The 23,860-nt window shown below is 40.9% G+C and overlaps 1 protein-coding gene across 1 annotated transcript; it reads left to right on the top strand.

Annotated features, from left to right (window-relative positions):
* The first annotated feature begins 31 nt into the window (after positions 1 to 31).
* Positions 32 to 23,860, top strand: DDX49 (DEAD-box helicase 49). The gene is made up of 13 exons (XM_075280750.1): positions 32 to 169; positions 540 to 663; positions 2,768 to 2,853; positions 2,946 to 3,067; positions 3,564 to 3,751; positions 4,621 to 4,761; positions 7,881 to 7,956; positions 8,853 to 8,929; positions 12,910 to 13,007; positions 14,928 to 15,002; positions 15,364 to 15,452; positions 17,608 to 17,679; positions 22,718 to 23,860. Exons 1-13 carry the CDS (start codon positions 55 to 57, stop codon positions 22,901 to 22,903), a joined length of 1,449 nt encoding a protein of 482 aa, XP_075136851.1. The 5' UTR covers positions 32 to 54; the 3' UTR covers positions 22,904 to 23,860.

Raw genomic sequence — 23,860 nt, 5'->3', positions numbered from 1 at the left:
GTGAGGTAAAGGTCTGCACAGGAAGTGCTGTCAGTACTCACGTGTGAGGAAAAGATGGATGAGTTTGCGAAGTTGGGGATTTCTTCGTGGCTACAGGAGCAATGCAAGCAGCTGGGTATCCGCAAACCGAGCCCGGTACAGGAGAACTGTATCCCGCCCATCATGGAGGGTATGTGGCTGATGTGCTAGAAGTCTGACAGAAGGGCTGGGTATCTCTGAAGACTTGTTCAAGGGAACTTGTACTGCAATAGTGCACCTGCCCCCCCTGCTATTACGTTGTCACACCGCTAGGCACACCCCAGACATGCAGGGTCAGGAGGTGACTCCAGCACTTACCTCAGGGGCTGCATCTGGCCAGGAGATTCACAGGCGGCTGACTAGCAGGCAAGCAATGTCAGACCTGACAGGAGACCGAGTTATTATAGAGCTGGCCCTCACTACATGTCCTATACATGCTGAGTATTGTGCTATAGCTTCTCTATGTAAATGCTATGATCACATATGTTCTGATGTGCTCAACTGCTTTTGTTTTTATGTAGGCCGAGATTGCATGGGTTGCGCTAAAACTGGCAGTGGTAAAACTGCAGCCTTTGTTCTACCCATACTCCAGAAGTTGTCCGAGGATCCCTTTGGAATATTTTGTTTGGTGCTCACACCCACTCGGTAAGATCATACATTATTATTATGGTGCAGCTAATCCATTGGTCACTTAAAATACTGTACAACGATATGGGGTCACACAGCGTAGTTTTCATCCATTTCTTCTACTTATCAATAGGCGATAAGGGAGCAGGCGTCTTGTGTCTCTTTCTTAAATTGATCGGCAGTAGTACATATTCACTGTACCCCCTTTCACTGTTTTAGAAACTGCGATGGTGTGGTAGTCTCGCCCCTGTATTAATGCACCATGCACATTGGTGACCCCCGTTCTCATGAATGGTAGGGTTCCTAAAGGCTGGACACCAACAGACACTTAAAGGGGTATTCCCATGTACATAATCATATCTATATTTGTAGATCATTAAAAGGTAAACATTTTTGCAAATATATGTAACTTCGTCTGCGGTGATTGTAGAAGTGGGTAAATACAGGTGCGGGTAAGGTTTTCGTACTGTGTATAAGGTATGGGATATGAAATGTAACTTTGTATCTTGTGTTTGCTGTAATTCTGAGAATACATGAGACTTTTGTGTTGAAGTTAATTTGTATTTCAGCTGCTATATGGTGTTCTGAGAAACTTTACATAGTGACTTTGGGACAGAGGTATTTCAAGTGAATATACTTCGATATACGACATTGTATGATTTGTTATTTTCCGCCAGTACATGTAAGTTTTGGGCACAGGATACTCTTGAGCAAGCAACATAAAGTCTGTCCCTGTGCATGACAGTTTAGTAACTCCATGTGCCTCTTAATAGCAATTAACCCCATCATGTCCCTCTCATTAACCCTTGTGTAAGAGTTACTGATATGTCAGAGACTTTATTACTGAGGTCTTTTATTAGTAGCTCCATATGTCTCACATATTAGTAAACTTCATATGAGGCAAACAGGGGTTAATATGAGGGACATGATGGGGTTTATTCATATTAATGTGAGGCACACAGGGGTTAATATGAGGGACATGATGGAGTTTATTCCTATTAATGTGAGGCACACAGGGGTTAATATGAGGGACATGATGGGGTTTATTCCTATTAATGTGAGGCACATGGAGTTACTAAGACTAAACTAATAACCCCAAATGCCTGACATTAATGAGAATAGTAATCCTATGTACCTGTGTGTTTTTCAGTTTCACTTTGCTAGCAGCTTCCTCTCCTCGGCCAGCCTTTGGGCAGGAGCTATCACTATAGCAGGCATAGTGATGTGAGTTTGGGTTTTGTGGGGGTCCTGGGAAAAACGTATGTGCGCTATTGTTACGAAAAGTAGCCTATTGCGCAATCCAGTGTAGTAACTGTTTGTGGAAAATTTCAGCCAAATCGGTGAAGCGGGTTTTGCGTGATTGAGGAACAAACATCCAAACACACAAACATCCAAACTCACAAACTTTCACCTTAATATTAATAGGATTAAAAATTCTGCAAAGTTTTAAAGATTTTTTCTAACTTTCTTAGTGGTGACAGTCTGTGATCTTGATCGGTTGCCAATGGTTACGACCACTATTGCAGAAACTTTCTATGGTCTGGGACTTGTCAGGAACCCAGCCATGACTTTCTTATTGTAGCCGGGTTATCATGCTACACTACATGTTTGAGAAGATATCCCGGCCACAATAAAGAAATCATGGCTGATTTTCTGACCTTATAAAAATCCTGCATTCATGGTCGTATCCACAGACAACCGATCAAGATAACAGACTGTGACCACAAGATATTTAGAGAAAATCTTTAAAACTGCAAAATGTTTAATTACTTATATCTGCAAAAATGTTTTACTTTTAATTATCTACAAATTTAAAAATAATTATGTAGATGGTAATACCCCTTTAACTGCTTTACTGTAGATAAGTGTTGTTTGTGGGACAGCACTTTAAGGCTACGTGCACACAAATGTGTGTATGTGCGGATCAGTGAGAAAATGGCAGGGATCGCACATGTATGATATTTGTGTGACGTCCATGATCTCCTCCGACCTGTACATTTCATTGAAGAGCCTGGGCTGTAAACCAGAAAGGAAGAGGACATGTCCTGAATACTGCCTCAGGGCTTGTGGCCCACCCACCCAGATCTGACATAATCCAGCTATGTTTATTTTTTGTCTACAGTGAACTGGCATATCAGATTGCCGAACAGTTCAGAGTCCTTGGAAAGCCGATAGGTCTGAAGGATTGTATAGTTGTTGGTGGGATGGGTATGTATCTCTTGGTTAGAGTCTATGTCTTACATTAAGTTGTGTATTGCTCTCAGTATGTATTTACACATTTTTTTTTTTTTTCTGCACAGATATGGTTGCGCAAGCTTTAGAGTTGTCCAGAAAGCCACATGTTGTCATAGCTACACCTGGTCGCCTGGCTGATCACATCCGCAGTTCTAACACTTTCAGCATCAAGAAGATTAGGTTCTTGGTAAGATGTTGAACATAGGGCCTTAACTTCTTGCTTACTAAGTAATATGAATCACATGTTAATATAGGTATGCTACAGGCTTCAAGAAGGCCCTGAAGACTCACCTATTCAGGAAGGCCTACAACCTCCAATAACACTATCACCGCACTGCCATCTGTACAGTCTCCCCCTCTCCTTCTGTCTCTAGCCCCCTTCCCTCATAGATTGTAAGCCCTCGCGGGCAGGGCCCTCTAAACCCACTGTGCCAGTCGGTCATTGTTAGTATTATATCTACCTGTATATTCTGTGTATTGTATGTAACCCCCAAATGTAAAGCACCATGGAATTAATGGTGCTATATAAATAAATAATAATAATAATGCTGCCTGACATCCCTATTGACAATACTGTTGTTAGATAGTTTGACAAATGTCTTGGCATTTTAAAAGGCACATTGTGCTGTTCATTACTCTTTATATATATATATATATATATTTCTCAATTTTTATGCTGTCAGGTTCTGGATGAGGCTGACCGTCTTTTGGAACAAGGTTGTACTGATTTCACTCAAGACTTGCAGGTGATTCTTGGAGCAATTCCTGCCAAGAGACAGACTCTTCTTTTCAGCGCCACCTTGACTGACACCCTTCAGGAGTTGAAATCTGTTGCAATGAACAAGCCCTTTTTCTGGGAGTCCACTTCAGAGTAAGCAATTGAATGCAGATGATAAGAGACTCTAACTTCATAGCTCAAGTTTGCTTAATTCTTAGAGAAGAGTTGTATGTATGCAAAGGGCATGAGTACACTCTGGGGACTGCAGTGAAGTTTAGGAAAAATATCTGATCTTTTAAAAGGGTTATTCAGCAAAATTTATATGTTTAGAAAATAGGTGATGAATGGTGGGGTGTCACTTCTGTGACTGTAACCCTTTATTAGAATACGGTTCTGTAGCCCTTGTGCATAGGACTAATAAGATAGCTGAATATAGTACTAGATTATGTCAAACCGTCCCACTGATATTACAAGGTGTTGGAGGCATGTTCCAGTTTTTGAGAATGCTGGTGCCCTGCAAATTAGTTATCCCTCATTTTGTTGACGGGAGTGAATTGGGTATTTGTTATTTCACATTAAGAGTAAGCAACACAGAATTATGTATTCCATAACTTTATACTTGTTATCTCTTCACACAAAATACAGAAATTCCAGGTTAGACTTATTCTGCGTTGTGTTAAAGCGAATTGATACCCAGTATTGGAACATATCTTTTGATATTTGTGGTTTTAGTTTTTGTAAAAATTATACTGGATCTGCATTGACTTACCAATTCTCCGCCTCTCACTATTGTTTAATGAGACATTACTACTGCTATCTAACTTTTTTAATTAATGTTCCCGTATTCCTTTTACAATCCTTTTGCTGCTATTTTTATTTTTTAATGGAGAAGCAACTGTTAGCTTCCCAAATTGAGAGAACATCTGATTTGAAGGTGCTTTGTTTTGGGAAAAGAAAAAGAAGCTTATAAGTCACTGTCCTGTTTATTAAGAACCTTGGCAAACTATTCTATTTTTCTTTAGGGTACGGACAGTGGAGCAGTTAGACCAGAAATATATCTTGGTGCCCGAGAAAGTAAAGGATGCCTATTTGGTGCATTTGATCCAGAAGTTCCAGGATGAGCATGAAGATTGGTCCATCATGATCTTCACCAACACTTGCAAGTAAGCTGTGATAATTCTTTTAACAGAGTCCAAGCTACTGAGTTGAAATTAGTGTCAAGTTTTGTGGGACATGATCTACTTGTTTGGAAGGGGGCTCAGGGTGCATGAAGTACTTGTGTATTAGAGCTGGCTAAAACTAAGGAGGCGTCCAGACTACAGAAATATTTAGATTTTTTTTTGGGGGGGGGGGGAAGGGTGTGGAGAAAGCAGGATGTCTACAGTCATAACCAAAAGTTTTTGAGACTCGGAAATTTTGGTTTGTAGGTCTTTTAGTCACTTTTTTTTTTTTTTTTTTTTTTTTAAACTCACGTTATTGATCTCACAACGTAATAGGTCTTTCTCATGTCTTCATGCATGTGCGATTTTACGTTCCGCTAGAAAAGCCAACAGTGCACTGTTGGCTTTCCCAGTATGTGCCCTGAGGCTGAAGATATTGATGCCGTTAGTTTCAGTACCGATCTCTGTCCACTATCAAAAGGGCAATCTTCACAGTTCAGTGTCATCATTGGGCGGTAAGGAACGCCCCCTCTAACAGTACAGGGCTATAGACGAGTACTGCCAGGGGAGAGGAGCGTTCCTCCCAACCCAGCGATGACGCTGAGCTATGAAGAACTATTGACCATTGAGGGGATATCGGTGCCGAAACTAATGACACTAATGTCTCCAGCCTCGGGACACATACAGTGAAAGCCGGCAGTGTGCTGAATTCAGGGCACTGTTAGCTTTCTAGTGGTATTTAAAACTGCATGTGCATGAGGATCTAAAATGTGTTCTTTAAATATATGCATTTATTAATTTTGAGACAAAATATTCCATGTTGAGTAACCCAAGATGTGTGCTAAGGTCCTGCAAATACCAATAAAATTAATGATTACCTTCGTAACACAGCACAATACCACTAACAATATTATTCAACAATGTACATTGTGTGCAACAATAAAACGGATACAAGAAACCGTGCACATAAATTCTTCTTTATCAAATTATGAATTAGTGTGCATCTGGACACTATCAGGACACAGGCAGAAGTTGCTTTCCAAATTTCAGCACATTAGTGGTCCGCTCATCAGGGGCTTCCAAGTATATATGACTGTTTATGTATACCATAGAAACATCTGACTAAAAGATCTAAAACCACTGATGCAGCACACTAAAATCTGTGTTGGGTGTCCAAACTTTTCAAAATCTATTAAAGCTCAATCTAAAACTTTTTTATATTTATATAATTTTTACTTATACCATTAAAATTGAATAAATGCCCCAAAGGCGCACAAATGATGATGCTGGCCATGAGCATGGAAAAAACAGATAATACTCACAAATACTGTTTGAATCCTAACTCTTGATGAGGTGGAAATCAGCCCAGGGAGTTCTTATTCCTCAAGGGATTTGGTTAGATAGGAAATATCTATTGGCACATTTCCCTGTTGTCACTGTATAATATGTCTTTTGATTTATAAAGGACCTTAAAGATCTTTAAACGTGAGACCATAAATATAATTTAGAAAAAGATCAAAAAAGCAGGGGCCCTCACCATTCTTAAAAAGCAGTCTTTTTTTCGAAAATGTCTATAAAAACATTCGTGCAGACATGATGGGGTGAATGGGTCCACATCTGTGTGACGTCATCGTGTCATGCAGAAGTTTTATTACGGCCAGCTTAGCTTGGCCATTTACTTGACTGTTTGTTATGGTGTTACACGTACCACGATCTGGATGCTCATCTGGCCCTTTGTTTCCATCTCCAGGATCAATAGTTTTGGCTCTTCATCAGAACTGCATTTTAGATTTTTGTTTATGGTACACTTTTATTATAGTTCCTTGATGAACTTCCTGCATCTTTTATCTGATTATTGTATGGAGTGTTTATTCTGTTCCAATGTTTTATGGTGAGCGTTAGTTTATTTCCCTATGGTTTACATTGACCTCTAGATTCTTTGTATCTCTTTTCTGTGATTATCTCAGCTTTTTGTCCACAACTGTACTTGGTCTGATAGTGAAGGCACAAGTTGGGAGGGGGGGCCCCATACTCCAGCGATTTGACACTTTCCGTATCCTTCCTATTTTCCACACCTGTTATCACTAGAGATGAGCGAACACTATTCGAAACAGCCGTTTCAAATAGCACGCTCCCATAGAAATGAATGGATGCCCCCGAGTGCCGGCCGCTTCCATTCATTTCTTTGGGAGCGTGCTATTCAAAACAGCTGTTTCGACTAGTGTTCCCTCATCTCTATTTATCACGAATTAAAGACATCTAAACATATATATACGCTTGGGAACATATGTGTAGCTATATTGTCAGAAAAGGACAGAAATTGCCTAGATGTCTCGTTACAGTAGAAGAATTGTAGACAGTAACCTGAAAGCTCTGCTGGGTTACTGGAGGAGCTTTGCAGCTTCTTAATGATCATGGCTGTCAGACATTTTTGAAGGAGCAGAGCAGGAGTTTGTAGGCCAACTCTATTTTTTCATAGCCCAACTCCAACTCCACAGCCCTGATCAGAGTGCCCCATCCTCAGAGTGCCCCATTTATACTTCCTGGAGGGTTTTAATAGGTGCAAAAAGGCAATAGGAGGGTTTCTCAAACTAAAACACTACTACTACTACTACTACTACTATACAGACCTCTCTTGTAAGTTAATATTTTACCTAAATACCCCATGATGGAAAACCGAGCAAGACCGATCTTGCACGTGATGTAGGCTGCCCCACATCAGAGACCATCAATATTAGATCTGCAGGGGATTGCAGATCACCGGTACCAAGGCATTGAAGTCTATGCAGTAGACTGTGCTGCTGTGCCGCTTCTGTTACCTGAATAGGAGAGCCATTGCTATCTCCCCAGCCACTTTTTAGTAGCTTTCAGCACCCTGGGTCTGCCAGAAAAGCTGATCATTGTCGGGACCAGGTGTTGGGCTCCTACAGATCATATACTGATAACCTATCCACTGGATAGGTCTTCAGTATGAAAAATATTGTAGGGGATGAAAACTCATTTAAATTGTGTAAAGGGCAATTTTTGTGTTCTTTTATACTGTCCTTTAATTTAACTACAGCCAAAACAATCTAAATAGAGATCAAAATTTATCTCTTGGTCATTTCATATTGATGTTTTAGGAACTGCCAAATCCTCAACATGATGCTGCGTGAGTTCAGTTTTCCCTCTGTAGCTTTGCATTCCATGATGAAGCAGGTAAGTGTTTGCAAATTGCCACTTAATTCTACACTGTGCTGTGATATTACACTTTCATGCTGTGGGCACGGAAGCTGTTGAAAAATTCCCTAACTGGGACGGCTTGAGTGCTCAGATGCCATGATCAATAGTGACCATGGCATCTTGAGATTTGGGGCAAGATCGTGGGAATATATTGTGCTGGGAATCAGCAGATGCCAGAGTCTAGGAAAAAGGTTGAAAGTTATAAAAATAAAGTTTGGAAAAAACCTTTTAATTAAAAAAAAAAAAAAAAAAAAAAAAGCTTTTTTTTTTCTTGTACTTTGAATGCCATAAACCCCCCCCAAACCTGCAATTCACAAATTAACATATTTTGAAAAGACCGCAGTACTTACCTGGCTGCTGTGGCCCCTTTTAGTCAACTAACTGACAGAGATGCCAAACAGCAGTGAAAACCACCACCGATCTGATATGGCCTATCCTATAGATATATGCAATAAGTTGTAAAGTCCCCCAAAACCCTTTCAAAATTGAAGTATTTCTACAAATAAAATTTCCATTAACCATGAGAGGCATAGCAAGATGACATATCAATGCCTTTAGGGGTATACATAACTATACTGTATATTTTCCTGGGTATTTGCCTAAAGCAGAAATAAAATGTCCAAATAAAACTTTCCTGGACACTTTGGATTGTTACTAATAACCAATGTGCGTTGTAGCAATGTTTCTTACTCCAGTTCATGATATGGAAAAATGCTCTTCTCTTTGTCTAGCTATGACATGTGAAAAGGATTGGCTCTGCAGCTGACAAAGCATAACCCAGCTGTATTTTAGCATCTTTTATCTAATGCATGGTATAGGAGAGCTCTGTAACTCTAGGGTAATAGTTTCTGACCTTGTATTCTTCTTCACAGAAAGAGAGATTTGCTGCCCTTGCTAAATTTAAATCCAGCATTTACAAGATTCTTATTGCAACAGATGTGGCAGCCAGGTGAGAAGGTGCATGGCACCCTTTCAGTTTTCTTGTTCTCCTTAATCATTGATATGAAGGGAATGTGCAGCATGAGTTGTACTGCTGATGAGCAGGACTTGGAGAGGACTTAAAATGCATCACTGTCATCTTTTACAGACGTATGTTAATTTGACATTCCATCCCACGATGTAGTAAACTTTAAATTGACATTTAATGCATCACATACTACTCGTTTCACTGACCTGTGATGCATTAAATGTAATTTTAGGTGACTCGCATCCTGTAACTAAACATCACTGTGTTGCTTTGTGACTCTGTCACTAAGGTAACTGAGTGAAGTCACATTGGAACCTAGGGGATATCGTGACCCCTATTTTTTTCACAAAAAAATTGAGCAGTGTTCTTTTGTCATATGATGTGAGCCATAGTCGTCGTGTAACTCTAGGCTTAACGTATGTTATATCCGTATGTCTTTTCTGTGGAAGGAATTACAATCTTACAGTGCTACTTATTGAAGTGTCTGACAGGTTTTCTTTTAGTGTGTTGTTAAAGGTGTTTTCTGGGATCAAAATAATGATTTCTCTCCTTATGATATTGATGGGCTAGCTTATCAGTGGTTGCCTGATTTCAGGACTGTGGAGGGACTGATTTAGACTCCCCTATTTTTCCCCAGCCAGACTCTAATTTGTTCATAAATGGCTGATAGACATGGTGAGCTAAAATATACTATTATTCGTTAAAGTCTAGTGACTGAATTTCTGTGAAAGTAAATATGTAACAAACTATGTATCAAATTATGCAATAGAAGTTATTATTATTGTTTATATAGCAACATTAATTCCATGGTGCTTTACATTTGGGGGTTTATATACAGTACACAAAATATACAGGTAGATATAATACTAACAATGACCGACTGGCACAGTGGGGTAGAGGGCCCTGCCCGCGAGGGCTTACAATCTATGAGGGAAGAGGGATAGAGACAGAAGGTGAGGGGGAGTCTGTACAGATGGCGGTGTGGTGATAGTGTTATTGGAGGTTGTAGGCCTTCCTGAATAGGTGAGTCTTCAGGGTCTTCTTGAAGCCTGTGATTGTGGGGGTCAGTCTTATGTGTCTTGGTAAGGAGTTCCAGAGTATGGGGGATGCACGAGAGAAATCTTGGAGATGGTTGTGTGAGGAGCGGATGAGAGCAGAGCGGAGTAGGAAGTCATTGGAGGATCTGAGGTTATGTGTGAGCAGGTAGCGGAAGATTAGGTCAGAGATATATGGAGGGGCCAGGTTGTGGATGGCTTTGTATGTTAACAATAGTAGTGGAGGGACTGGCAGAGGGGAGCAGCCGATGAAGATCGGGGTCGAGGTGGATTAAGCAAGCAGCGCAGTTTAAGGTAGACAGGAGGAGGGCGAGGGAGTTTGCTGGGAGTCCATGGAGAAGGGTGTTGCAGTAATCTAAGCGGGAGATTATGAGGGCCTGAGTTGTTGAGTTGGAGACGGCAGGAAGTGTTGAGGGTTTGAACGTGTGACTTGAAGGATAGGTTGGGGTCCAGTGTTATCCCAAGGCATCGGACCCCTGGGACAGGAGTAAGTGTGGTTCCGTTAACTTTGATAATTGCATAATATAACTAAGAATAATAATTTTTTGTTGGAGTGTGTAACTTTTTCCAACTCTACCCAAAACAAAATACGTTGGCGCTATACAAGTAAGAGAAATAAACAGCAGTGCAAACAATGAAGAGGGCACAGTTTTTGACAAGCAGTTTGGCCCTTTCGAACAAATGATTGTGTGGTTGGAGAGATTCAGATTCCCATATCTGATAGTGATGAACTAACCTGAACCCTGAAAACCCTTTTAACAACCTTTTTTTCTGAGGTTTAATTTGAAAGTGTGTCATTTCCTAATCCATTTTCGCATGAAATGTGATACCACTGGTGCCTGTGAATCCGTATGCTTTTTAGCAAAGAAAATGAAACCTCATTGGACCGTGCAAAATTGTGTTGTCTCAGACTGCAATGAATAAACCATGAAGCTAAACTTATACAGCAAGCCACAGAATGCAATAGTCTCTTAAGGGCTCAGGCCACATTGCAAACAAATTGTTTTGTTTTTCCTTTCTAATAGTAGATTTAATATGTACATAAGTAATTCCCTTTACATTTCAATTTTTTTTACCACTCTGGGCTTTGGCTCTACATTCAAGTTTGTTGATGCAGTTTTTGTAGCCAAAACCAGGTGTGGATAGTAAAGGGTAGTGGCAAATAGTGTTTTTTTCCTTTTTCTGTTATAAATCCCATGGTGCTTTAAGTACAGATTTACACCACCAGCTAGAGACCATGTCATCTCTGCCTCCTGAGGGACACTGTAACTTTCCTTTTTTTTTTCTTTTTTTTTTATATACCGTATTTTTCGGACTATAAGACGCACCTAGGTTTTAGAGGAGGAAAATAGGGAAAAAAATTTTTGAAGCAAAAACTGGTAAAATATTTAATATATGGGAGTTGTAGTTTTGCAACAGCTGCAAGGCCACATTGACAGGTGACCCTGCAGCTGTACGGGGACGCATAGAGTCTTTTTTTTTTGCGGGGCCAGATGTACTTTTTAGTTATACCATTTTGGGGAATATCTATTGCTTAGATCACCTTGTATTGAAAAAAAACCTGGTGGTTTATGATATGATTTTCTACTTTTATATATATATTCTAGTGACAGGAGGTGATTTAGAACTTTTATTTATTTCATATTTTTAAAGTTTTTTTTTTTTTAAACACTATTTTATTCCCCCCCGGGGGCTTGAACCTGCGGTCACTTGATTGCAAGTCCCATAGACGGCAATACAACTGTATTGCCGTCTATGGGACATTCTGTCTATTAGTATTACGGCTGGTCATAGACCCAGCCGCAATACTAATATATAGCAGTGACAGGCCTGGGAGCCTCATTAGGCTCCCGGCTGTCACCCGAACAGGTCGGCTCCTGCGATATCGCCGCGCAGGAGCCGGCCTGCAACTTCACAGGTACGGGGCCGGTGGGGACCGGGCCCAGGGGAGAGGGGCCGCTGATACTGACCCGGCATCCGCTGTACTAGAGAGGCGGGTGCCGGCGAGGGATAGACGCTGGCACTGGTGCCGGGGCCTGAGACATCGCTACGCTCCTCTGCCCTGCATGAAGCCAGCGGTGGGGGGACGTGGCTTCATGCAGGGCAGAGGAGCGCAGCGATGTCTCAGGCCCCGGCGTCTATCCCTTGCCGGCATGCGTCTCTCTATTACAGCAGATGCCAGGCGCCACATTCGGACTATAAGACGCAACCTTCTTTTCCCCCCAAATTTTGGGGGGAAAAAGTGCGTCTTATAGTCCGAAAAATACGGTAATACTTTTAAGACTTTATTCACATTTCTGTATTTGGTCAGTGTGTTGCTTCAGTGTTTATATGCCGGATTGAGGAGCACACACCAACAGAGAAGGGAGGTACCACCGGCCAGGTCACTGTTCAGATTATCCGTGTGTGGGTGGTCTCACTAACTTATTAATTTGACCCTATGCGTTTCTTCTCTATGGGAGAGAATCATCAGGGGTCTATCTGTAAGGTCCTCACTCCAAGAACACAAACATAGTATTCAAACAGAAAGCGGTAAATGGTCTGACCGCTAGCAGGACCGCCGCTCAATTGTTCAGCAGTGAATAGCCCTGCTCCCTTACAGGTATTTAAGTCACTTCCCACTCCCTCCATCATCGCAATAGCCAATCAGCTTCATTGGCCGATCACACCCTCTCAGAGACGTAATAACCAGTAAATTATCCTTCCGTCACGGGCGCCTCCCATCTCCAATCTCATTGGACGGGGCCGACAATGAGATTGGAGATGGGAGGCGCTCGTGACGGAAGGATAATTTACTGGTTACTACGTCTCTGAGAGGGTGTGATCGGCCAATGAAGCTGATCAATTAATGAAAGTAAAATAAATGACCAGAGTGTTTCTTTAATTCTGCCATATTTACATTTCCAGAGGGCTAGATATTCCCACAGTGCAGGTTGTCATCAATCACAATACCCCAGGCCTGCCGAAGATCTACATTCACCGCGTGGGCCGTACAGCAAGGGCAGGTAGGATTCTTTCAGCTTCAGATTTCCTTTTTACTTTATGACCTAGTTAATAGAATTAAAATAGAATTAAATATGATTATTTGGGGTCACTTGTTGAAAATACTCTGGGCTTTTGTCATTACTGAATTATTATTTTTTTTTCTCTATACGAATTACATTTTCTGTCTTTGATTAGATTGTTTTTTCAGTATGTTATTTAGGTATAGATAGAAGTTTAGTTAAAAAATACGTTTGACTCTTGCTTTTCTGAACTCTGCTCACATATGCATACATAGGCACCTGCTTTGCAGCAAGGCATGCAGTTGGAACAGAAAATAAATCAACAAATGATGGCGTATGAGAGCTTGATAGGGCTCCATTATATAGATTTGAATCTCTGCTGATAAACCTGCAGTGGTATACCTGGTTGCCACACATTAGGGTAGGGCCTCTGCTTCTTATTGAAATGAGTGGAGATTGGTTTCTGGGTATATTTGAAACTGTTTTTGAGCCAGAATCCACCTCAAATTCAGTTTCAAATTTCACCATGTGAACGTGCCCTTAGAATATCTCCCAGGTGGGTCCTTGTTCCAAGCAGAAGGTCTCTCACGATGTTCCCATCCTACAGCTGATTTTGTCAAGGGACACAAACTCAGGCAATCTGTTATAGGTAGTTGGAGACCACCAGTAGATGAGCTGCTCAATAGGAAATATTGAAAGAGATTTGTCATTAGAAGACAGTCCATTAAAAGAAGACTTCCAGCAGACATTTACATTTCCATTAAAACTTGCCTGTCTACTTAAAGGGGCTCTATCAGCAAAATCATGCTGATAGAGCCCCACATATGCGTGAATAGCCTTTAAAAAGGCTATTCAGGCACCTCTAAAGTTATATTAAACTATCCCCCCCCCAGTTTTAAAATAAAACCCTAAAAAAGAATGTGATCTACTTACCGAACGTGCACGGTGGGCGGGCATTCAGGGTGTGTCTTCATCTTCATCCCCGCCTCTTCTTCCTCCGATGTCCTCTGGTCCCATCCTCCTCCGGCGCTCGCGAGTGGACACTGATATAGCCTGCGCAGTAGCCGTAGTAGAAGCCGCATGCTACTGCGCAAGCGCCCCGGCCATTTTTTTTATATCAGTGTCCACTCGCGAGCGCCGGAGGAAGATGGGACCAGAGGACGTTGGAGGAAGAAGAGGCGGGGATGAAGATGAAGACACACCCTGAATGCCTGCCCACCGTGCACGTTCTGTAAGTAGAGCTTATTCTTTTTTAGGGTATTATTTTAAAACTGGGGGGTAATTTAATATAACTTTACCGGTGCCTGAATAGCCTTTTTAAAGGCTATTCACGCATATGTGGGGCTCTATCAGCATGATTTTGCCCCTTTAAGGGATAGGCTGCTCCATGGACAATTCTGGTAATAGTACTCCGGCCACACCTTGGCTCTATTTGTTCACTGTTTCTCAGGAATAACTTATGCAATAGATTGTGGATGTTGTTTCTTTTGATGTGTAAGGGTGAATTTACACTACTGTTTTTATAGTCTGATGCTCTCATCCATCATATGATAACAGCAATGAACAGTAAAGGTTCTCTCAAGAATCCGTTCACTTTAATTTTTTAACATTATGGTGAATTGGAACGGACGCAGATGGAGGGGCTCTGCAACTATCAGTTTGAAGATGTGACTTTGTGCAGTAGAACTTCCCGTTATGATTTTCTCTTGTCCTTGGTTTTTCAGTCCTTTTCACTATCCTTTTGTTTGGCGCAAACAGTTATTTGTTCTAGTTGGTTGAAAATGTGTTTTGTTATAGAAGCTGAATAACACTGAAAGATGAAGAGTTGCTCAATTGTAATATCTCTTATATCAGAAAAACATCAAGTGTTGCATTGTTTTTTTGTGTGTTCTGATGACTTTTTTTTTTTTTCTACTTTAGGGCGACATGGCTTGGCGGTAACATTGGTGACTCAGTACGACATTCATCTGGTGCATGCTATAGAAGAACAGATCAGTGAGTGTCTGCTCAGTCTTAATATTCATTTATAAGCCCCTTTTTACTACATAGCAGCCTAATCAAAACTAAAAGACTGTAAAGAGAGTGTTCAGGTTTATAATAAGTATAAGTACTTTTTGTCAATCTAGCGGTTTGATGTTCACTCTTTCATCCTGCTCTGAGCTATATTTACTTGATTTTCTATTATTTTCTGAGATTTGTGGTTGTACTGTAGATCTGAAGCTATCAAAACCAAAGGTTGATGACTGCCACTTCATTCCTAAATTTCTTTGGCTCTGTATCTTGGACATCTCAACCTATCAAATATTGTGAAAAAGTAAACCTTCAGTTGAATAATTCTACCTTTCTCAATGAGCAGATCTGAAATTACAAGAATACGCAGTGAAAGAAAGTGAAGTCCTGGATATCCTCACTCAAGTGAATGTCACCAGACGGGAATGTGAAATTGTAAATATGCTTTCAGTTCCTTTAAAGATATAAGAAGCCTCCAAAGTGTACATTATTTCTCGTTTATATAACTGGGGAACACAATACCATTGCTATAGGCCTGGTCACTAGGTGGCTGACGATAGGAATCAAAAAGTGTTTTTTCCAACTCTCGGCTATATATACCTTCTCCTCAGAAACTATGCTAGACAATTTTAGGAGGCTGACACAAACTTCTTGTTTCTCTTTATTTCTTTCTTGTGCAGGTGCAGTCGTACCCTACACCCCCCCCCCCCCTTCCCGGGTGCTGTGCAATTTTGAGCATCTAGCCTGTCACCCCATCCCCATTGCCCCATCCGCGACTGGAGTGTGACCCCACTTGAGGAGGGGGGCACTACTGCCATTGATGTCCCTGTGTCTCGGGACACTTTCCCCTCCATAGCCAGGCCCCCTGTTCTTAGTGTGCCCCCCTTCAGTCCCCTGCCTATCTTTGTCCAGCTTCTGGTTGTCCTCTGGTACCTTTCTGTCACGATCCCTGCCCCCTTCCTTTTCTTCTCCAGCAGCAGCCTTAAGCCAGCTTGTTTGCTTGTTTTTTTTTTTTTTTTTTTTTTTTACGTGCACCCATGTAATTGGATCAGGATGATCACACGGCAGCTATCTGTTCCCAGTGTCTGCCACTCAAGCCTGCCCAGGACCCTTCTGGCCTCCCTTACCCTGGCTATATATGACCTTGCCAGACTTATCCAGTCTTTGCTGGAGACCTTGAACAGTTACCCTATCAGATTGCTGCTCAGTCTGCACCCCTCAGGCATTCTCCTGGCCATGGGTCCCACTCCTGTTCCAGCTCTAGGAGTTACTTCCATAAACAAACCAGGAAGTCCTCATATAGGTCTATCTTCTACTCCCCTTTCTCTGAGTTTTCCCCAGACAGGGCTGCGGTTTACAGCTGTCTCCGGCCCAGTCTGTTTCTCCTGGTGACGCCTTTGACTCAAACTAAGCAAGGCAACATCTTTATCAGCTGCTAAGCAGGATCTCATTCATGCAGTCAAAGCCATCCCTTGTACCGAATTCCCCTGTATCCTCTGCAACTGATTATACTGCCATGCTGGGACCTGTCCATCTGGCCTCATCCACCTGATACTTCCCTGGTTTTGCTGGAAACTTTTCTGGTGGCTATCCTCCCCAAAGATCCTTCAGGGTAGGTTTGTTCTCACTTTTCATTGGCAAATGGTCTCCACCAATGCCAGTCTCTCTGAATAGGGCGCAGTCTTCAGTGCCTTCACTTCACCATCCTGGGCCAATGGTCTAAGTTTGAAGCCTCTCTCCAGATCAGTCTTCTGGAACAAAGGGCCATTTTCTTTGCTCTGTCCCATTGGACCTCTGAAAAAGGAATGTTGGTTCCTTGTTCTATGGCTTCTTGTCAAATTTTTTTCTTTGTACTTCTGCGGTACAAACGGGCTATTATAGTATCTGATGAGAGAGTATACCCTGGGGGTGTCAGTCTCCTAGTGGTCAGGCCTATATCCATGGTGGTGTAGGGCTAGGCAATTATTTGAAAAATAACCAAAACCGAATGTCAACCTGGATAATTGAGATTTCGAATATTACAGTATATGCAGTTTCGTTCAAGCCAATTATTATGACCTTAGAGTATAATAAGCGGAGGGCTAGGAGAGGTGAGGAAAAAAAAACAGTGTAACTTACCTCTCTGGCGTAGCATCTCAGTGCTTGGGTCTACGCACCGCGACACCACATGATGCTGAGGCCCAATAAGTGATCTCTGACATCATCAAGAAGCTTCAAAGACAGCAGGGAGTCACACCAGAGAGGTAAATAACACTGTTTTTCCCAATGATAGAGCCCCTTTAATATACTCTGGGATCTAAAACTCCACAGCATAATAGTTTCAGTTTAACCATGTTCAGTCCGAATGAAACTGCTGGGCGAACCTTGCAAGATGAATTTTGGTTCACCCAACACTTAATTATACTATGAATGGGGCATGACCTAAAAGGAGAGTGACCTAAATAATCACCATTAATCGAAATCAAGGTAATATTTCATAATCTCCTAACCCAGGTACTGTGTCCCCCAATGAATATAAGGGGAAAGGGATTTTATATTGAGTACAAAAAACAATTTTTAAACACTGCCACATTTTTTATCTTGCTCCTAGAAACTTGAATGTACTGATTTTGATGAGAAGAAGGAGATAAACAAGAGGAAGCAGCTCATTTTAGAAGGGAAGGTAAGGTGCAGCCAATTGAGACAGTGTCATGGGTTCCTAGGCTGGCCATTTTTATGGATGTGACAAATTTAGTTTGGAAAATATTTCACTACTTATATCGCTTTACTTTATCTTTAGCTTTCAGTATTAAAGCAGAATTGTGGTCAATGACTGCAATTAATATGGGGAGATTTACTCAAAAGAGGCCCTGAGTATTATGTAACAAAGGGCCTAGGACAAAGCAATAGAAGACCCACACGGAAGACCTTTCACTCCGCCAGTTTCAATATAAAAAAACAACTGTCGGACCATATCATAGTCTATGGGGTTTGTTGGCAACCACTGTTTTAGCGGACAGGCTTTCTGTTGTTTGGGTCACCAGTGGACCCGAACTACAGAGACCCCAACTCAAGTTTGAACCTAGCCTTAATAAAACATTGTTCAATGTGCTCCTCAGTATGTGGAGCATCGAACAAGCTCCTGAACAACTGTGACACATTATTTGTGCAATTTTGCCCTTTTTGAAGCTCTTTGACATGCTAAATCAGATCTCCTAAACTCCCGTGTAAGATGTCCAAGAGCACATCATTGGTTGTACCCCGCAACATTTTTGGATAGCCTCTGCCATTAAGAAAGGATCAGTGATCCCGTTTCCACACAATCTTGTGATGTGATTTTCTGTATATTTATTTTTTTTTTAGATTCTATCTCGCTCAGTTGAACTGTACCTAATATAAAATTACAGACCTCTCCGTTCTTTGAAGGTGGAAAAACTTGCAAAATTACTAATGTATCAAATACTTATTTTCCCTCACAATAAGAACTACCTATAAAAGGAATAGAGATATCACTAGTTGAAAACATGGTCAGGAATATGATCTTATAAGCATAATGAATTGCTGCATACTAAGTTCTAATTCCCAGCTGTATTTTAAATTGGTGATATCTCTAGTCATTTTCATTTTATAGCTATGCACATTTTTCTATCTGGTATAAAACTGGGTAGGGCCAAAATGGACCACCTTTTGAGCTAAAAACAGACAGTGAAATATAGATAGAAAATCGGGGACCTCAAATAGAAGAAAAAAATTACAAAAATGTACACAAACCTGTGAATAAGGCCTGACTGACTACTGCTCAGACGTCTTCTTAAAAATGGACACAAACCTGTGAATAAGGCCTGACTGACTACTGCTCAGACGTCTTCTTAAATGACTCATGAATAATTATTAGCAGAAACAAATTTTCTGAGCGTAATATGAAATTTGATATTCAATATTATCAATATAAATGTTTATTATAGCATATACAGAATGTATAAATATTCATTTTTATTATTACATTAGGGAAATATTAAAATTTCACATTAAATTCCACAGCTGATTGAAAGTCTGAAGGATTTAGAGTTAAAAACCATTATTAAAAACCATTATTTTCTTTTTTTTTTAATGTAGATTGTGAGCCCCACATAGAGCTCACAATGTACATTTTTCCCTATCAGTATGTCTTTGGAATATGGGATGGAAATCCATGCAAACACAGGGAGAACATACAAACTCCTTGCAGATGGTTTTTTGCCCTTGGCGGGATTTGAACACCAGGACTCCAGCACTGCAAGGCTGCAGTGCTAACCACTGAGCCACTGTGTGGCCCCACAAAAAAAAAAACAAAATGCAAAAAAAAAACCATTATTTTCATCATTAACCCCTTCCCGCCGATGGCACTTTTTGACTTCCTGACCAAGCTCGATTTTTCAAAACTGACATGTGTCACTTTATGTGGCAATAACTTTGGAACGCTTTAACTTACCAAAGTGATTTTAAGATTGTTTTTTCGTAACACATTGTACTTCATGTTAGTGGTAAATTTTGGTTGATATGTTTTGTGTTTAATTATAAAAAAATTGGAAATTTGGTGGAAATTTTGAAAAATATGCATTTTATAAAGTTTGAAATGATGTACATTACATACAGATAGTCAGACCGCCAAAATTATATCATAAATCTCATGTCCCAGATCTCTGCTTTATGTCGGCATCAAACTTTAGGCGCCCTTTTAATTTTTACGGACATTATAAGATTTACAAGTGAAACAACAATATTCAAAATTTTCAAGAAATTTCCAAAACCCATTTTTTAAAGGGCCTAATCCAGTTATGAAGGCGTTTTGAAAGACCCTTGTATTAAAGCCCCCCATAAATCACCCCATTTTCAAAACTGCACCCCTTAAATAAGCCAAAACAACATATACCTAGTAATTTAACCCTATAAGTGCTTAACAGGAATTAATACAAAATGGAGGTGAAATTTTCAAATTTGAATTTATTTTACTAATATTTTCGTTTAGCACTAGAATTTGCACATTCACAAGGGGTTAAAGGAGAAAACGCATCCCACAATTTGTTAGGCAAGTTCTCCCGACTACCATAGTACCCCACTTGTGGGTGTAAACGAATATATGGACGCACAGCGAGACGCAGGAGGGAAGGCGCGCCAAAGAGCTTTTAGAGGGCAGATCTGGCTGTGATCAGTTTCAGGAACCATGTCACATTTACAAAGCCCTTGAGGAGTCAAAACAGTGGAAACCTCTAGAAAGTGACCCCATTTTGAAAACCGCACCCCTCAAAGAATTTATCAAGTGATGCAGTGAGCATTAGTAACCCCAAAGTGAATATGTAAGCTGTGCGAAGTAAATTGGGTACACCAAATCCCATTCTATTTTCCCACTAGCTCCTATGACACAGACGGGGAAGAGGAGCATTCTGGGGAATCAGCGCTGGTGTATGCTCTCTCATAAGCTCTAAATATGGGGTGTCCCCTGAAAACGCTCGCACCGCTTACACATTTCCTTCTAGTCGCAGCCACTTATGTCCTAATGATTTGGCGACTTTTGGGGTTTTTGTCTTCACATTGTACAAGGTAGATTTTTATTTTTATTTTCTGGCAATGTGGCCATATGAGGGCTTGGTGTTTGCGGTATTAGATGTACTTTTCAATGCCACCATTTTGGGGTGCCTGTAACTTATTGACTACATTTTATTAACTCTTTCTGGGTGGGATGTAAAAGGAAACATCAATTCTGGCATTGCTTTTTAGCATTTTTTTTTTCCCCGTGCAGCGTACAGCATAAGTAACATGTTACCTTTATTCTGCGGGTCGGTACGGTTACAGCGATACCTCATTTATATGATTTTTTAATGCGTTGCTATTTGTGCAGAATAGAATTCAATTCAGGGAAAAAAATCTATTATTTTTGCATCGCCATCTTCTGAAAGGCATAACGTTTTTATTTTTCGCTAGACAGAGCTGGTTGAGGGCTTATTTTTTGCGGGAAGACCTCTTTTTATTGGTACCATTTTGGTTTTCATCTGACCATTTGATTACTTTTTATTGAACATTTTGTAAGGGAAAGGTGGTGAATAATCATTATTTTGTGCGGTTTTCTACGTTTTTTTTTTACGACATTCGCCGTTCGGGTTAAATAATGTTTTAATTTCATTGTTCAGGTTATTACGGACGCGGCGATACCAAATATGTAATGTTTTTTTCTATTTTTCTTTATTTTACATAATAAAACATTTTATATGGGGAAAAAGGGATTTTTGGGGCTTTATTTATTTATAATTTATTTTAAACTTATTTAAACTTTTTTTATTTTGACTTTTTTTTACTTTTTTTTTCTGTCCCCATGGGGGATTGAAGCAGTGATCGGCTGATCACTGCTTCAATAGAGATACGCTGCAATACACGTGTTACACGTGTATTGCAGAGTATAGGAAGCTGTCAGCCTGTGTGGACGCACAGGCTGACAGCTTCATTTACGGCAGGATCGGCCAGGCGCGAGGATGGGGTAAGTGAAGGGGCAGACCCGGGGTCACTGATCAGACCCCGGGCTGCCCCCTACGAACACCGGCACCCCCTGAAACCGGCGCGGGGGGTGCCGATCGGCACCATATGACGTTGTAACCCCGGAGGTGCCGGTGGTCATGTTGATCACCGGCATCTCAGGGGTTAACACCCGCGATCGGACCCGGTTCCGACCGCGGGTGTTACAGGGCATTGTCAGCCGTGTGTTACGGCTGACACCCGCTGTGCATGGTGCGCACACAGTTTCTGTGTGCGCACCATGCATCCGCAGTAATAGTACGGCGGTTTGCAGGAAGCCCTTCCCTGCAGCGCCGTACTATTACGGCGAATGTCGGGAAGGGGTTAATATACTAAAACCCAAACTCCTAAATTTTAATATGAACAAAGCTGTGGAGCTTACTGTACATAGAACCGTAGAACTGCTGGAACATGAAAAGGCCTTGCTATTGTATGCTGTAGCACTGACCATTACCAGTCACTTGGAAGTACAAAGATTAGCCCAAACTCTGTGGCCTGGTTCACATCTGCTTTCGGTATTGACGAGCAGTGAGCTTATGAAAGCACACGGACCTCATAGACTATAATGGGGTCCATGTGTTTCCCATGTGGTGTCTGCACAGAACATGCGGAGAGAAAAGTACTTCTTGAACTACTTTCCTGTCTACATGACGCATGTGGAAAACAAACAGACCCCATTATAGTTTATGGGGTCCGTGTGCTTTCTTTGCTCACCGCTTATCAATGCGTTTGGTATTCTCTTCGGGGGGTCCCCAAGTGGACTTCACCAACGGAATATCGAATGCAGATGTGAACCAGGCCTGAAAAGAGTCCTTTATTGTTTACGTACCAAATATTATACATTCTATGTATTCTGGAAGGTGGCACCCAACAGGTATTTGCCTAAAATAGATTCTAACCCAGATTCTTTCTTCAGATGTACTAGATGGTGAAACTACAAAAACACACTACCACTGCTCCAGGCGTTACTCTTCTCTATCCTGTGCATAGCATTGCACATAGGGGTATCAGACTTATGTGCACCTGCTTGATCATGAAGAAACTTTCAATGTTAGAACTGGCACAGGCACAACTGCAGAGCCTGCACTATCCTTATGCCGTACATTTATAACACTGTGGGGAAAAGGTTAATAAAGTTCAGTTAATTGATTTTTCACATCTTTATTTTAATTTAGGATCCAGATCTGGAAGCAAAAAGAAAGGCAGAGCTTGAAAAAATAAAAAAACAAAAAAAGAAATTCAAGGAGCACATTCAGGAGGCAATTCAGAAAAAACAAGATGATCAAGTCCGCAGAAGGCTGCAGAAGAAACAACTCAGACAAAAAAAGAAGGCTGCCAAAGCTCAGCAGAGCAGTGACTGAATCTGTAGCGATCTATGTACTGTTTTCAGTTACCAGGAGAGGCAAAGGCAGGATGATAGGATTGCAGGAGCTGACCGTTTTCTATTATATCTATTAACAGCACATCTGTAGATACTGTCACCCCGTGTCTACCCTTGGTATGTGTCATTTAGTGGTGGATTGGAAGTTCTGGCACTTCAACTTGTTTGCCAGCATCAGTGATTTATTATTTTTTTTTACCTTATTTGCCTTGAGCTAATTTTGTGTTATTAGCCATTCAATTGGTACAAACACACCTTTCCAGTTCTTTAATAGTGATCTGTATGTGTTACTAGATCAAGGAGTATTGGTGCTTATAATTATAATACTTATAATTGTAAAATGGTTGTCCCAATTTAAAAAAAAAAAAAAAAGTGAAAGAAACTGAATTCCCCTCGAGCATCTTCCTTTTGCTTCTTGCAGGTCAGTTAGAGATGTAAGTTATATGTCAAGACAGGCAGGTGTTTGTGGTGCATAAAATATTTCTATTGTTGCTATTTTTCAGTATGTGATTTAAAGGGATTTTCCCACCTCACTGTTTCACAAGTCTGCCTGCTGTCTCTTCTTCTCACTTCCTGTAACGCCCCCCTTCTCTCTTAGCTTCCTGAATGGGAATCACAATACTTATGCAGATCAGATAATATGCACATGCTTGTACAGAAGGGACTCCGTGTTATCTGTGTGATAACAGACAGGGGTTTATCAGCAACTGCAGAGCAGTAAGTGACATCACTTTTCCTATCACACAGGTCCATAGTTATGGAAACGTTTTGTAAACAATGGGAGGAATAAGTTCACATAGCAGGAAAACAAAGCAGCATTTCTAATGCAATCCTTGAGATGGGAATACCCCATTACGGTAACCAACTCAAAAACCTTGTTGTCCAAAGTATATAGACTCATTGGTAGAGGTCTTGTGAAAGGAAATATCTATTTTAT

This window comes from Leptodactylus fuscus, chromosome 1 (assembly GCF_031893055.1).
Source record: "Leptodactylus fuscus isolate aLepFus1 chromosome 1, aLepFus1.hap2, whole genome shotgun sequence".
Taxonomy (NCBI): domain Eukaryota; kingdom Metazoa; phylum Chordata; class Amphibia; order Anura; family Leptodactylidae; genus Leptodactylus; species Leptodactylus fuscus.
This window is presented reverse-complemented; position numbering and strand designations above follow the sequence as displayed.

What these genes read in the sequence shown, in the direction of transcription:
- DDX49 (XM_075280750.1), top strand. Translation starts at nt 55, where the DNA reads ATGGATGAGTTTGCGAAGTTGGGGATTTCTTCGTGGCTACAGGAGCAA. An exon ending in TCAAGAAGATTAGGTTCTTG is followed by an intron (nt 3,068 to 3,563) that starts GTAAGATGTTGA and finishes TTATGCTGTCAG; the next exon opens with GTTCTGGATGAGGCTGACCG. An exon ending in TGCATTCCATGATGAAGCAG is followed by an intron (nt 7,957 to 8,852) that starts GTAAGTGTTTGC and finishes TCTTCTTCACAG; the next exon opens with AAAGAGAGATTTGCTGCCCT.